Source organism: Rhipicephalus microplus, chromosome X, assembly GCF_043290135.1.
Source record: "Rhipicephalus microplus isolate Deutch F79 chromosome X, USDA_Rmic, whole genome shotgun sequence".
Classification (NCBI taxonomy): Eukaryota; Metazoa; Arthropoda; class Arachnida; order Ixodida; family Ixodidae; genus Rhipicephalus; species Rhipicephalus microplus.
Genome location: NC_134710.1, coordinates 144,402,817 through 144,416,391, shown reverse-complemented (window position 1 = coordinate 144,416,391; position 13,575 = coordinate 144,402,817). Strand labels below are relative to the sequence as shown.

At 45.3% G+C, this 13,575-nt stretch overlaps 1 protein-coding gene across 2 annotated transcripts in view; it reads right to left on the bottom strand.

The window, feature by feature from the left end:
* The window catches only part of LOC119176929 ((Lyso)-N-acylphosphatidylethanolamine lipase), a 430,246-nt gene that overhangs the window by 246,999 nt on the left and 169,672 nt on the right, over positions 1–13,575 (bottom strand). Inside the window, exon 6 of one of the 2 annotated variants that reach the window (XM_075877928.1) lies at positions 5,773–8,385. The exons of the other annotated variant lie outside the window; for it this stretch is intronic. Within the exon in view, the coding sequence (XP_075734043.1) occupies positions 8,127–8,385 (259 nt within the window). The 3' untranslated portion in view covers positions 5,773–8,126. Of the gene's footprint in view, positions 1–5,772; positions 8,386–13,575 lie in introns of those variants that run through there. 2 annotated transcript variants of the gene reach the window in all.

Genomic DNA, 13,575 nt, shown 5'->3' with positions numbered 1-13,575 from the left:
CCCCTAGAAGGATGATTTCGGCCCCATTACCAAATTCCTTAATATCCGCACTCATGCAATCCACTATCTCCTGATTCTTTTCTCTGCAGTTATTCCCCGTCCACAAGTAGGCTACCCCTAGCCACGTTTCCTTTCCACCTACTGTGCCCCGAACCCAGAGGTGCTCTGAACGTCTGTTTCACTCTAACCCATTTGGCTCCGCGGTGAATTAGCATTCCTACACCCCCACCTTTCCTTTCCGATATGGTCCTGTTACACCCTTCCCAAACATAATTTTTAATATGTGGTGGCTCTTCCAAGTCTCTAAGGTGTGTTTCTGTAACCGCATACACGCCTATCTGTTCTTTGTTTAACTGCTCCTCAATCTCTAACCATTTTGCCTTCCTTCTGCCACCCTGCATGTTTATGTAACTAATTGCAACACGCGCCTTTTTCCTTTTTCTTTTACCTTTTTTCTGGTTTTTCGCAATTCTACCTGTCAAAGCGTCCTCCTGGTTGCTTTCCCTGTTACGAGCTACCCCGGACTCCGAAGGGCCCGTGAGCCCCCCAAAAAAGCTACTGCGCGTCCTGCCAGTCGCCAGCCCACCTCGTGTCCAAGCCTCTTATCGAAATGAATCCTGTCTCTTTGGAATCCACCCCACCTGTGCACTTCCCTGTTTAAATCCACTACCTCGAAACCCTTCTCTCGACTAATTCGCCATATCTCCTTGTTTGCGTCGACAACCGCTCTTCGCAGGTTGACGTTGCGCACCGGTACTTCCGGTACTGTGCATACTACAATTTGCACCTGGGGGGACACGGTGCGCATGTCATCCACCCCTCTCGCCAAGGCCGTCGCTACTCCTGACGATTCTTTTTTCAGGACGTCATTTAACCCTCCCGCAATTACAACGAGGTTACGATTGCCAGCCTTAGCTGCGAGTTGTTCACCCGCTTGACTCATTACTGTCCCCAGCGTTTGTCCTGGGAACGTCCCTATCGCAACTCTCTTGTCGCCTTTCACCCTTTCTTTGATTGCCGCTGCGCATCGGACCAAATTTGAGTCACCGGCGATGATGACCTGTTCAGACATTCCTTCTGAAACCTGCACCTGGCTGCTGACTAGGTGACTAGCGTGAGTCACGGCTGCTGGTTTGCTCCCTCCCTCCCTCAAAACTACTTCCCGGTAGCTGGGCCCTGTGGCCAATGTATCTGCCTTTGTCATGCCTGTTTCCCTCATCTCTCCCGCACGGGGGGTCGTCGCCATAATGCTTCCGCCGTCACCTGCGTCTTCGTTCCCTTTCACGACCTTTGATAGGCCCTTCTCGGCTGCCCGGAGCCTTTCTTCCATGGCTGACGTTTTCTCTCGCTCCTTCGCCAATGCATTCTCCAGCGCTGCGATTTTCTCCATGAGCCCACTCTGGACCGCCATCATATTTTTCATTTTCTCCTCGAACTCGCACTGTCTACACTTGGCGTCATCTTCTGCTTTCTCCTCCGCACTAATTTCCACCTTCCGCCCTACCCCGCACTCGGAACACTTTACGGTCTTTTTGACCATGGCTAGCTCAGTTTACCGATGCCCACGTGTTAGAAAACTGTACTAAAATACACTGGTCTAAGCCAAAAAGAACCACAATAATAAATAAATACGCTACACTTCACAGCACCTGCGCATGCACGTGGTCGGTCTACGCGCAGGCTTCAGCCACGTGGTGGCTGGAGAAAAAAAGACACAGTACAAAATACTAATAAAAAAAACCGTACACCGTACTAGACCTAATCAAGCCTTACGCTAGCGCCTTACGTTCTCATAACGCTACATATAGAGGCAAGCTGGAAACATGCAAAAACACTTATCTGTAGCTGTCATTCCGGAGCTCTCCAAAAACACGTCCGACCTCTACCACTCACTTGAACTTGAAAACATTAAGCGCCCCGCCGCGGTGGTCTAGTGGCTAAGGTACTCGGCTGCTGACCCGCAGGTCACGGGTTTGAATCCCGGCTGTGGCGGCTGCATTTCCGATGGAGGCGGAAATGTTGTAGGCCCGTGTGCTCAGATTTGGGTGCACGTTAAGAACCCCAGGTGGTCGAAATTTCCGGAGCCCTCCACTACGGCGTCTCTCATAATCATAGCGTGGTTTTGGGACGTTAAACCCCACAAATCAATCAATAAAAACATTAAGCGCCTATAAAAGGGAAAATAATGTAAGAGAGAGGTGCTTACCGTTGGCACACCTTTTTCTGTGAGCGTTCGTTGATTTTTTTTAAATTTTTAAATAAAACGCCTGGGACATGGAACGTCAACAGATGACTGAATGCTTTCCTGTACAAGCTCTCGCTGAAAAGTCGCCACACAATAAGAAGAAAAAGGTTTACAATTCGTGCGCACGTAAAAACTTCTAAACGTTCGACGCAGCACATCAAACTAATACCGCAAGAACGTCATAGCTTTGTTTTTTGTTTGCGACCGTGTTTCGCGTATCAAGAAGAAAGCTTAACGATGAAAGATTTCTTCACGGCGACACAAACGTACTAAGCTGCCTTATGAAAAATTTATTTCACTCGTTTCCTGCACTTTGAAAGAAAATTAACTCTATCAAGAAAATTGTCCACTTGAAAACAAATGGCAGTCGCCAGACATTTCTTTAGAATCCAACTTATGACATAGTGGAACGCCTCGAGTACCAATAATGTTTGAGCCGCTTAGTACTTACCACTTACTGCAATAATATCCATCAAAAAGGCTGCCCAGAACAGCAACAACGTAGCCAGAGTTTTTTTTTTTTCGGAGGTGGGGGGATTGAACGGTTCTTTATGTATGGTTGTGCGTGCGTTTGTAATCCTATGGCTGAATCCCTCCACCTCTTTCCCTGGCTACACAAGCGCATATCAGACGGTGGCGTAGCTGGAATGGGAGTTAATGTTTTCTTTTCTTTCAGTGCCGTCGACAAAAAAAAAAGGAATACACGCTGACTGAAGATGATATGCGTACACACGGGAGTTCTGTTGTAAAGTAGCTATATAAGAAACCGTTTACTATCTTCTCATAAAGAAGATCTGTACTTCGTTGTATCCTAGTGAAAAGAGAAGGCAGAAGCAGCGGCAACTTATTTCAACGTATGAAAGACCCCTAAAGAGCGTTACGCAGAAGCCATGCACATAGTTTGCTTTGTAGTGCCTCAGTATTCATCCAGAGATTGTTTTGGAAGTAGTCAGAACAGGTTTTGAATTCCAAGAAAGTCGTAGGAAACCTAAATGAATTTGTGAGCGTTGTATATTTAGTAATACAGGCTGTGAGAGTTGTGTCACGTGCAAAGCATTGTAAAACAAGTAATAAAGAGAATTCTCATACCTTAACGAGGCAGTTCAGTGCATAAAATAATTTAAGCGCTATTTAGGTACGTCGCAAACGTTAGTGGAACGGGTTTGGTGGCACGTGTCATTAACCCGTTCAGACGGGATACTCGTACCTTCATCAACTTCAGGGCAGCGCATCGGTGAGGCTATTGTCCATTACGAAGCGACAGTTCGTGCAGGGTTTGGACGAGCTTAATTATTTTCCGCGTGATCTCCCACGAACGCAAGCCCGTCAGCTCACCTATAAAGAAGATTTTACGGTCGAAAAGTCACCACTGCGAGCCGGAACCATCACTCTGTGCCAGCTTGTTTCATAATGTTTGGTGCCGCTTACCTAGAGGACGAAGAAGTGAAGAACTAGGTCATGCTTGCTCTCGCCATCTTGGTTGTTTTTACCCGCATTACTGCGACTGTAAATATTGTAAAGACACCCGTTTTCTGTCATCTCCCCGCAACATCTTTGGAGGAGGTGCTGGGTACATTCGACATAGCGGGTGCTGGCTCGACGAAATTGCCTATCAACATAATGAACTGTCCAAGAAGCCCGCTGCGGAGTTCTGTGATGTGCTCCAGATGTGCCCCGGTTCTCTACCAAACATGTTATGGCTCCTTCTTGTAACAAGATAGAGCACTTTTTTGCAGCTAGTTTGTTTATGCAAAACTAGACGGTGCCAGAGCACCGCAGCGCGGCCTTCCCCTCGGCGGCGCTGCCGCAATGTCGCATGTGGCAGGCGTTGCCCTGCAGCCTGCGGTGAGAAACAGCGGCGGTAGTGAATCTCGAAGAAGGAGTAAGGCACCTAATTTCTGTCAGCCATAAGTTGACATGGCGCAGTGCCAAACAGAAAAAAAAAGAGAAACAGGCGGTGCGGATTATGCGCTGCGCCCGCTTTGCCGGCCTTCAACCTAGGAGCGTCTGCGACAAATCTGAGAAGAAATTCTTGAATTGAAGGGTGGGGTTAAGCGACGCAGTAACTGTCTCTCAAGCGAGGACACCACAATCGCGACACTTGGGGAGAAGGGAGAAAAAGGTAGGGAAGAATCACAGGGGAGTGAGAGGCCTGGGGGGGGGGGGGGGTAGTATAACAGAGGACTCGCAGCTTAACACGCACAGACACAGAATTAAAGGTTATCGCCGTCAAGTTGAGTCAGCGTGGTCTAGAGGCGGTCGCTCACTTGTGCAACTTCAATGAAGTTGAGGACGGCGTCTAGGGCAGAGCACACATGATGAATAGATCCTACCGGGCTGAGAATGTCATCCACTGTAGCAGACGATAGTCCCAACTGCTTGTAGGAACGCGCGAGCGCTTCGCGTTGCTCGAAGAGAGCTGGGCAGGTGAAGAAGAGATACGCCAAGGTTTTCTTTAACCACGGTCAATCCAGGATGGCGAAGCAGATTCGCGGAGGCGGTGTCGGCGAGGAATCGGCCAGCCATCGGCGACGGTGAAATGGAAAGGAGAAGGCCATTAAATCATGTGTTCAAACATGCGCCGCCCATTCGCCGCTGCGGAAGACGGTCTATATAACTTATCTTCGTCGACGACAGTTTCACCTGGCGCATCACTTTTTTATCACCCAATTAGTTTCCCCGTATATTCCACACGTGCTCTATCTATCTATCTATCTATCTATCTATCTATCTATCTATCTATCTATCTATCTATCTATCTATCTATCTATCTATCTATCTATCTATCTATCTATCTATCTATCTATCTATCTATCTATCTATCTATCCATCTATCTATCTATCCATCTATCTATCTATCCATCTATCTATCCGTCTATCCATCTATCCATCTATCCATCTATCCATCCATCTATCTATCTATCTATCTATCTATCCATCCATCTATCTTCCGACGTCTCGGTGCTATCGTGATTACCCTTAACTTGGGGTAAAGCAAAATAACTATGGAAGGCTAAGATGGTTTGACGAATACTACTCGCTGGTCATGACATGAATAATGTCACAATAGCGTCGCATAATTGATTAAACACTTTCTGCCTGAAAGTGGAACAATCCCGCGGGTGAGGTGGGTATAGGTCACTGGTATGCGGTATGTGCCACAGGTTTTTGACAATTCATACTTACCCAGGAATCGCGAGAACACACATGGGTAATGTTAACGTGTTAGCGTTAAGAAAAAGCAATGCGCAATGCAACACAATGCATGCCACAACAAAAAAAGTTCGAATTCATATATAAAATATATAGACCGGAACGCCATATATAAACTATGCACTTTCTTATTTTTTCCATTTTTTTTTGCAAGAGTACCCATCAGGTTTTTAGGTAATCATCTAGGCATTGGTGACAATTTATAAAAACTCTGAACTTGAGTAAAGCCCACAGCTTTAAATTATCATGTAATTTTTACGCGCTTCTTGATGCACATGTCATTATGACTTCAAAAAAAAATAACAAAAAGCATCTTGTGAGTGAAGTCATTCGAACGAGTTTATTCTTCACAGCATCCATCCGCTGCTTCCTCACCCACTTTACCACAAGAGCAAAGTACTTTTTTTTTTCTGTCTTTCCAATTCTCAGAAGGCACTCTACTCTTCGCGATGCCTCAGGCAGAATATTTGAGTCGAGATATCGCATGACTGTCAGAGATGAAGTAATGTTGGCAAAAGAAAAAAAAAACAAGTGACGCCGAAAGATTGTCTGGTATCACAGCTCAATTTCACGAAGCACATTTCATATAGTAAAGAAGTTTGAAATACAAAAGTAACTCTTTCGGCTTAGACTGATATAAACAGCGTCTCCAAAGAAGCCACACAGCAACCAAACCACAAGAACACGCGTTGAGGATCAAAACGTCCATTCTATGGATTGGTTGGCTAGCTACTCTTTTAAGAAGATAGGAACTCAGAAAGGCCCGTATTGGCACCACGTCGTGTCGTGCAGCCCTGTTGTTGTAATTTCGAACATAAGGAGGAAAATGGCCGTTTGAATGTACATAAAAAAGACAGGTCAATAAATTGTCATCAATCGTCGTCGTACAGGAAGTTTTACGCCGAGCGGAAGCTTCTATTTCATCCCAAGACAGTGGCATCGAGTCTAAACGAGCCAACGCAATACTCAATGGCGTTGTAGCAAACGCACATACAAGTGTTAGCCCCTTTCGGGGATACCGCATTGCAAGCTTCTCACTTTTAATACCCTCCAGTGCTTCAGAATTTTATCGCTCCATTACTGCCTGCCGCGCGGTTATCGACATCTACCGACCGATACGAGTGAGAGAATTGCTTCGGACGTAGCTGCTGACCCCATGATGTCTCAGTGTGCACACGTCGTTAAGCGAGTGCACACCGTCTTGCAGCAGTTGAGCAATGGTTGCGCCGGGGGCCCTTTCTTTTTCCGGGTGCTCGGTGCATCCACGCCCGCTGCTTTGGGTCGGACGGCACGTGCCTTTATCGCTGTCACCAAGGGACCTTTCCAGAAGCGAAGTCGAGCACCGCACGCACACCGTACAACACGCCAGCCTCATCTGAATGCGCTGCTGTGCATGGGACGTTGGCGGACGACCCAGTTTGCGAGGAGGGCGGCTCTGTTTGCATGTATCGCGTAAGGTAGCCAGATTCCGTTTCACTTTATCGATATACCATACACGCCAGCCTCGGGGCAACTCTCTGGACTGGTATATATGGTTCGCCTTTAGACGCCCTTTATTTTTCGTTGACTTCTCTTTTTTTCTTTTGCTAGTCTACTGGAGCACGCGATCCAGCCTGGCGTTGCCGACAGGCGCAAGAAATCACCGCTTGCACGGCCGGTGATCGAAGTATCGAGAGCGCGAAGTGCGTGCGGCCTTTCTTTATGAATGCTTCGTCCGTAAATCGAAGCCTTTGTAACACACGGTCGAAACAGCACGCAGTCCTGATTGAGAAATTCAAACACCGTTCCTCTTTTTACCGCCTGTTTTACAGGTATGTCATGTCAGCCTAATAATGAATAAGAAGGGTATATAAAGTAAAAAAGACGTAAAGTGAACAATGTCAGAACAGAGAAGGCCATCTGCTGACATGGCTGTATACACTTGTTTTAGTTATGGTCAATGACGCATTGTTTATTTAGTGAAGCGCATCCCAACGAAAAGAAGGTGATGGGATTCGAGCATTGCAGCAAAAATGATCATCTCATGAACGTGATTCGTAAAAGAGCTGCTGGCACTTTAGTGTCCGAGTATCCTCTGTTTCAGAGGTATTAAGCTGCATAGCCAGCGATCGCACATGACGCCGCATGTTGTTGTTGTGCAGCTGCCTCGTGCACACAATTTCACCATGCAGGAACAATAAGAACACTAATTTCAAGCGTAACAATACGATACTCTGGCAAAGTTTTGTCATGGCTATTTACTCTACTTGGGTGGTGGTCGAGGTGTGCATTGAGTAGAGGTGCTATATATGACCCTCCCGACATCTGCGAGTATATGTAACAGAATGCGTTCTCGTGATGACCACACATTGCAGGAGCCATGAAGACAAACATCCTCAGTTGCACAGTTATTTCTATCGTTTCATGCATCTAAAAAAACTGCTGACAATCTCTTTGAAGCAAAATAAAAAAAAATCTGCAGCATACACTTAGCTTAAAGTATATTAGTGCAACTTCCTCTGCTTTTGAAGTGCTCAGTTTAGACGCAAAACTATCAGCTACTACCTTGCTGTCAGTGAATATTGTCTCGCAAAAAAGTCAAGTGCGTATAGCCCTTTAGGGGCCCATCTTGCTCATCCACTGCAGCATGTGACATGTTTGCGTAGTAGTCAATAAAGTCAACAAAGACCTAAAACATAGCTAACGTCGCCATGGTCATCGGCAGCATTTTTTCTTGGGGGTTGCAAACCATTGTTGCATAGCGGCTGGGGGAAAGGGAGGGCACTGGTGTAGCTTGGGTGAGGGCAAGTACTGTTGTACCAGGGTCCCAGGGTCCCCACGCAGCGTGCTGTTGTGGCTTGAGCAGTACGCAAGTACTGTTGTGGCTTGAGCGGGACAAGTGCCCCTTTTGCAACCCTCTGAAGGCGGCAATGAACATCGCTCTTAACCTGTGAAAATTGAACACACACAAGGTTTGAAATAACATTAACTACAAAAATAACCAAGAAGTTATCGCTATAATTAACATGACATCGCAAAAAATGCTTCTCCAGCATCTGGCTGATACCCGTGCCGCGTAAGAGAGGGTACCACCAGCTCGATAAGCGCACGATTGCCAAGCGAATCGCTGGTTTCCCGTCCTATATATATACGGCATTCCTCGAGCTTCGACGTAAAGGAGCTGCATTCAGCACATGATTTCGAATTGCCCCAGTGCCTACACATTTACTACATTAACATATACTTTTAGTGCGAGATCGAGAACTACATCGACACCTGCACAAAAACTGAATGAGGGCGATATTGACCATGCGTTTTTTTTTAAGTATATGTTGAACAACATCTTTGTTGCATTTGCTTTGCCTGCTTCGTAACAAACAAATTAAATATGATGAAACCTAAATTCATGCCAACACACACACAATACATATTATATATATATACATATATAAAGAGATTGAGAGAGACTACCAGAAAACTCGCCTGTGAAAGAAACAATAGGGATCATTATTAAGGAAAACATAAGACATGTAATACGGTTTGGTAATAAATCACTAAAATAGCAACATGCCCATGTTTCTAGGACAACGAAAATTGTTTACAGACGTACAAGCATACGTGCCTTTTTTCAATTTATTAAGTGTTTTTCATATTGGTAGTGCGAGGTGAACTATAAAGCCTCAAAGTGTTTCCACAAAGACAAATTAAAAATCACATACTATATAGCGCTTTATTTTACTCCAGATTATCTCGCCTTGGTGGTCTGCTATAGCGTGCAGGGAAAGCAAAGAGAAACTCAGTTTAGAGGTGATAGGAACGTCCATCAGATAAGCGTCCTGTTTACCGGTCTACATGACTAAAAGAGGAAGAAAGGGAAAAAGAGAGAGCACTAGATCGAGCTTGTGCGTTCGGTTACCGAGCCCCGCCGCGTTGGTCTAGTGGCTGAGGTACTCGGCTGCTGACCCGCAGGACGCGGGTTCGAATCCCGGCTGCGGCAGCTGCATTTCCGATGAAGGCGGAAATGTTGTAGGCCCGTGTGCTCAGATTTGGGCGCACGTTAAAGAACCCCAGGTGGTCTAAATTTCCGGAGCCCTCCACTACGGCGTCTCTCATAATCATATAGTGGTTTTGGGACGTTAAACCCCACATATCAATCAATCAATGCGTTTGGTTACCGCACCAATGTCAAATATTTTTCTGCATGTTTATTTCTCGTATTCTTACGCCTGAACGCAAAGTCTTCTGTGAGAGTTGTTCAAGTGATACGTAAGCATTGCGTTTTATTGTAGGCGGCAGGCATTCCTAGAACGCCGTTTTAGGGCAGCATTGGGCACTAATCGGCGTCTCGAACGCCATTTTTTGCAAGCAAATTCAACGACCCCTGCTAAGTGTCTGCGCACAGCAAAACTTCTCAAAGCTTGAATTTTCCTTATGTATGCAGTCGTTACTGTCAGCTTTACAAGCTGTCCTGCAGAGGACTTTTATTCCACCCCCAGGAAATTCAACGAAGCCTCCAAAAATTGTTATTTCGCGACATTCGTTTCGCTGCGACGCATTCATGATGGTCACGCTTGTTACGTTAGCGCAAGCATGGCTGCATCGCCTAGTGGCTAAGGCACTCGCTTTCATACCACGGTGGCACAGCCTCAAATATAACTACCAAGAGTCAGCTTATTGCTTTTCTTTATAGCGGCAATTGTTTCATGTGACATATAGACTGACTGTTTTCACATACAGTCGGCGTAGAAGTACTACGCATTGAAAACTGCAAATCCTTCCCTAAATATTTCTTGGTTTTATTATCCGTCGACTTCGCATTACTCTAACCGAGAGTTGTACGCGCATGCCATACATCGACGTGACAATCATCAATTACACAACCTAAAATTAATTCTTATGAAACTGCCGAGACCGTAGTTGCAAAGCGCTAATGCCTCCGTAAATAACAATATTCAACATTCTTATAACAATAAATGATCGCTTAACTAGCTACGAATATTAGTGACTCTTCGATACACAGTTGCAGCGCTGAAACAAGAATTTAATTAATTTTTAGAAGGCGACATTTACAGCAATTCTCTATTAAATTGAGATTATGCTTACCAATTCGCTGAGTGAACAATTGTAGAAGAGCAGACAACTACTTTCTGTGACGTGTTTAGTTGCTTGAAGTTGTTCGAAGAAACATTTATTTCTTCTGGTGTGTTTTAACGTTTAGCGCAAACACTCGTAGCCTTTACCAAATCGTGGATTACGATATGGCGGCGACAAGTCCAGAATTCGCTTTATAACCAAGTCGACAAGTCACCCTACGTTCAAGCACCGGAAGTACTCGTGAATGGAGGAGAGGGACCTCAAGTCACTGAATTTTCTTAGTGAAAGGCTTCCTGCGTGTTGAACACTGGGAAAGGCCAAAAAAGTTTTCAACTATACGTGACAGGAATCTTATCCTCAGTGGCAAAACGGGATCACCTATTTCTGGGTCAACCTAACAAAAAAAAAAAACGCTGAAATGGATTGATAACTCTACAGAAGGCTTTCGAAAATTGAAAATTGCGCATGAAGAAAGCGAGAATACTTGCCGTGACGCCCAGCATAGACAACTGAATACTGAATAAATGCGCTTGGCTGTCCAAGGTTGAGGCCGCACTGCTTCCCGCTGATGATTGGTAACCTGCTTCGATATAACATTCGCATTCCGAACGCGTTACTACGAAAGAATTTTGCTGGACGGAGGAGAGAGAGAGGTTACTGCCAAAAAGTTCGACAACTAGCAAAGGATCTCCTCACATGTACGCTGTGGTGCTGTGGTTGGTATCGGCTGAAATCAAATATATGGTCTCTCTCACTGTCGGGCGCGATTAAGTTAGCCTGCGAGCAAAATGAAAAAAAAAATGTTTATGCAGAAATGACCATGGTACACAAAACTTGTCCTACACTATACTATAAACACATTCAGGGAGAATTTATGTTTTTTGCTCATAAATTTGTCATAAAAACTAGTGAATACGAACAAGGAAGTGGAACAGTTTAGAAACACGTCTTTTCTCTGTCTTACTCCCCAACTCTCCTCCAACCATAACTGATTGATATGTGGGGTTTAACGTGCCCCGCCGTGGTGGTCTAGTGGCTAAGGTACTCGGCTGCTGACCCACAGGGTGCGGGTTTGAATCCCGGCGGCGGCGGCTGCATTTCCGATGGAGGCGGAAATGTTGTAGGCCCGTGTGCTCAGATTTGGGTGCACGTTAAAGAACCCCAGGTGGTCTAAATTTCCGGAGCCCTCCACTACAGCGTCTCTCATAATCATATAGTGGTTTTGGGACGTTAAACCCCAGATATCAATCAATGTGGGGTTTAACGTCCCAAAACCACCATATGGTTATGAGAGACGCCGTAGTAGAGGGCTCCGGAAATTTTTGACCACCTGGGCTTCTTTAACGTGCACCCAAATCTGAGCACACGGGCCTACAACATTTCCACCTCTATCGGAAATGCAGCCGCCGCTGCCGGGATTTGATCCCGCGACCTGCGGGTCAGCAGCCGAGTACCTTAGCCACTAGACCACCGCGGCGGGGCCCTCCCACCACAATGCATATCGCTTATGGCATAAGGAATTACGAGCAACGTTATCCAACACAGTGGGACGATTGTTATATCTTAGCCATTGAAATCTGGAATTACCACTTAGACGTGCGTACAAAGCACAATGTATAAGCTTCCCTAAACTTTAAAAGCAAATGGCGTTTCGTCGGTTATACTTGTCCGAGTATGCGTGGTTGCAGGGCCATTAGGAACTAATATGACATATAAATTACTCCAGACCCGTGAAAAGCCGTTATACTATGAATTATGGTGAAGCTGGCATTGTGGCCCCGCAAAGTAGAAACCGTGTTTCAGCACCGCCTTCGTTCGCGAGGTGCTTGGCAAGTTGCCTGCAAATGGAGGACCGTAGAAAAATACAGGAGCACGTCGTTAGCAGTTGCACGCTTGCAGCAGCGCATGGAGTGACGACTTTGTACTGGCTGTGAAGAACGTCAAGCGCAAAACACCGCGATAGAGTAGCATCACCATTAGGCGTGCGAGTGATCCCGAGTGGAGTTGTGGAGAGACCTGGGGCCATTCACATAGCGCGTCAACCAAGCGGCCTTTAGGCAGTGCCTCTGATAACTTCCTAGAGTGTTATGTCGATTCGATCAAATACTAAATGTCTGTTTATACGAGAGTGAATGTTAAAATAATTACTTTATCCAAAAAGCTTCCGGAGTTGCAACGTTATGCCAATGCATTGTGGGTTACCCTGCCGTATACTTAGATAAACGCTGTTCAGTTCTTATATAAGGCTCATCTGCCTTTCAACCAGCGGAATTGAAGCACTCAAGCCAAAACCGAAGCATTGGTGCACTTACAATCCTGCATTTACTTATCTATCATATTGAGGCCCGTATACTTAGACTTAGGTGCACGCTAAAGAACCCCAAGTGGTCGAAATTCGAGGAGCCTTTCACCACGGCAGGCATTGTAATCACATCGTGATTTTGATATGTCAAACCCGAGTAATTATTCTCTACTACATTTCATACTACAGTGGTAGTTATAACACTCTTTCGACCATTTTACGCTCAATTTATCACAGTCGCTGACATAAAACATCGTAAATATGGACGAAAAATATTCGTGTTACCGACATCGACTCGAATACCTAGGGCTGTTCACCTTCACATAATCTGCTCATTATTAAAACTTCTCGAATATTCGCACATCCTTATATATGCTTCACCCTTTGTCGTAATTCCCTATCTCATTTCATGCCAAACATGCATCTGGTTGACTTTTCTATTTAAGTTTTTGCATCTCTTTTACTCTGTCAGTGTTACAAACCATCCACCTTCACGCCTGTTCTTTAACGATACAAACTAATTATGATAAGAGCAAATTAAAAAGGAATCCCGTTATTTATTTTGTTTTAGCTCACAATTGCGCTCTCTTGCCTTAAATCGACCCTTCATCGTCCATAAGTAATTTGTGTGTTTAAGCTATGCTAGGTCGCAATATAATTCTGACTGGTAAGCCCAATTTTATATTAATCGACAGCCAAGGTTGCCCTTCAATTCCTCGCCAAAATAGCAAAGATATTGGCA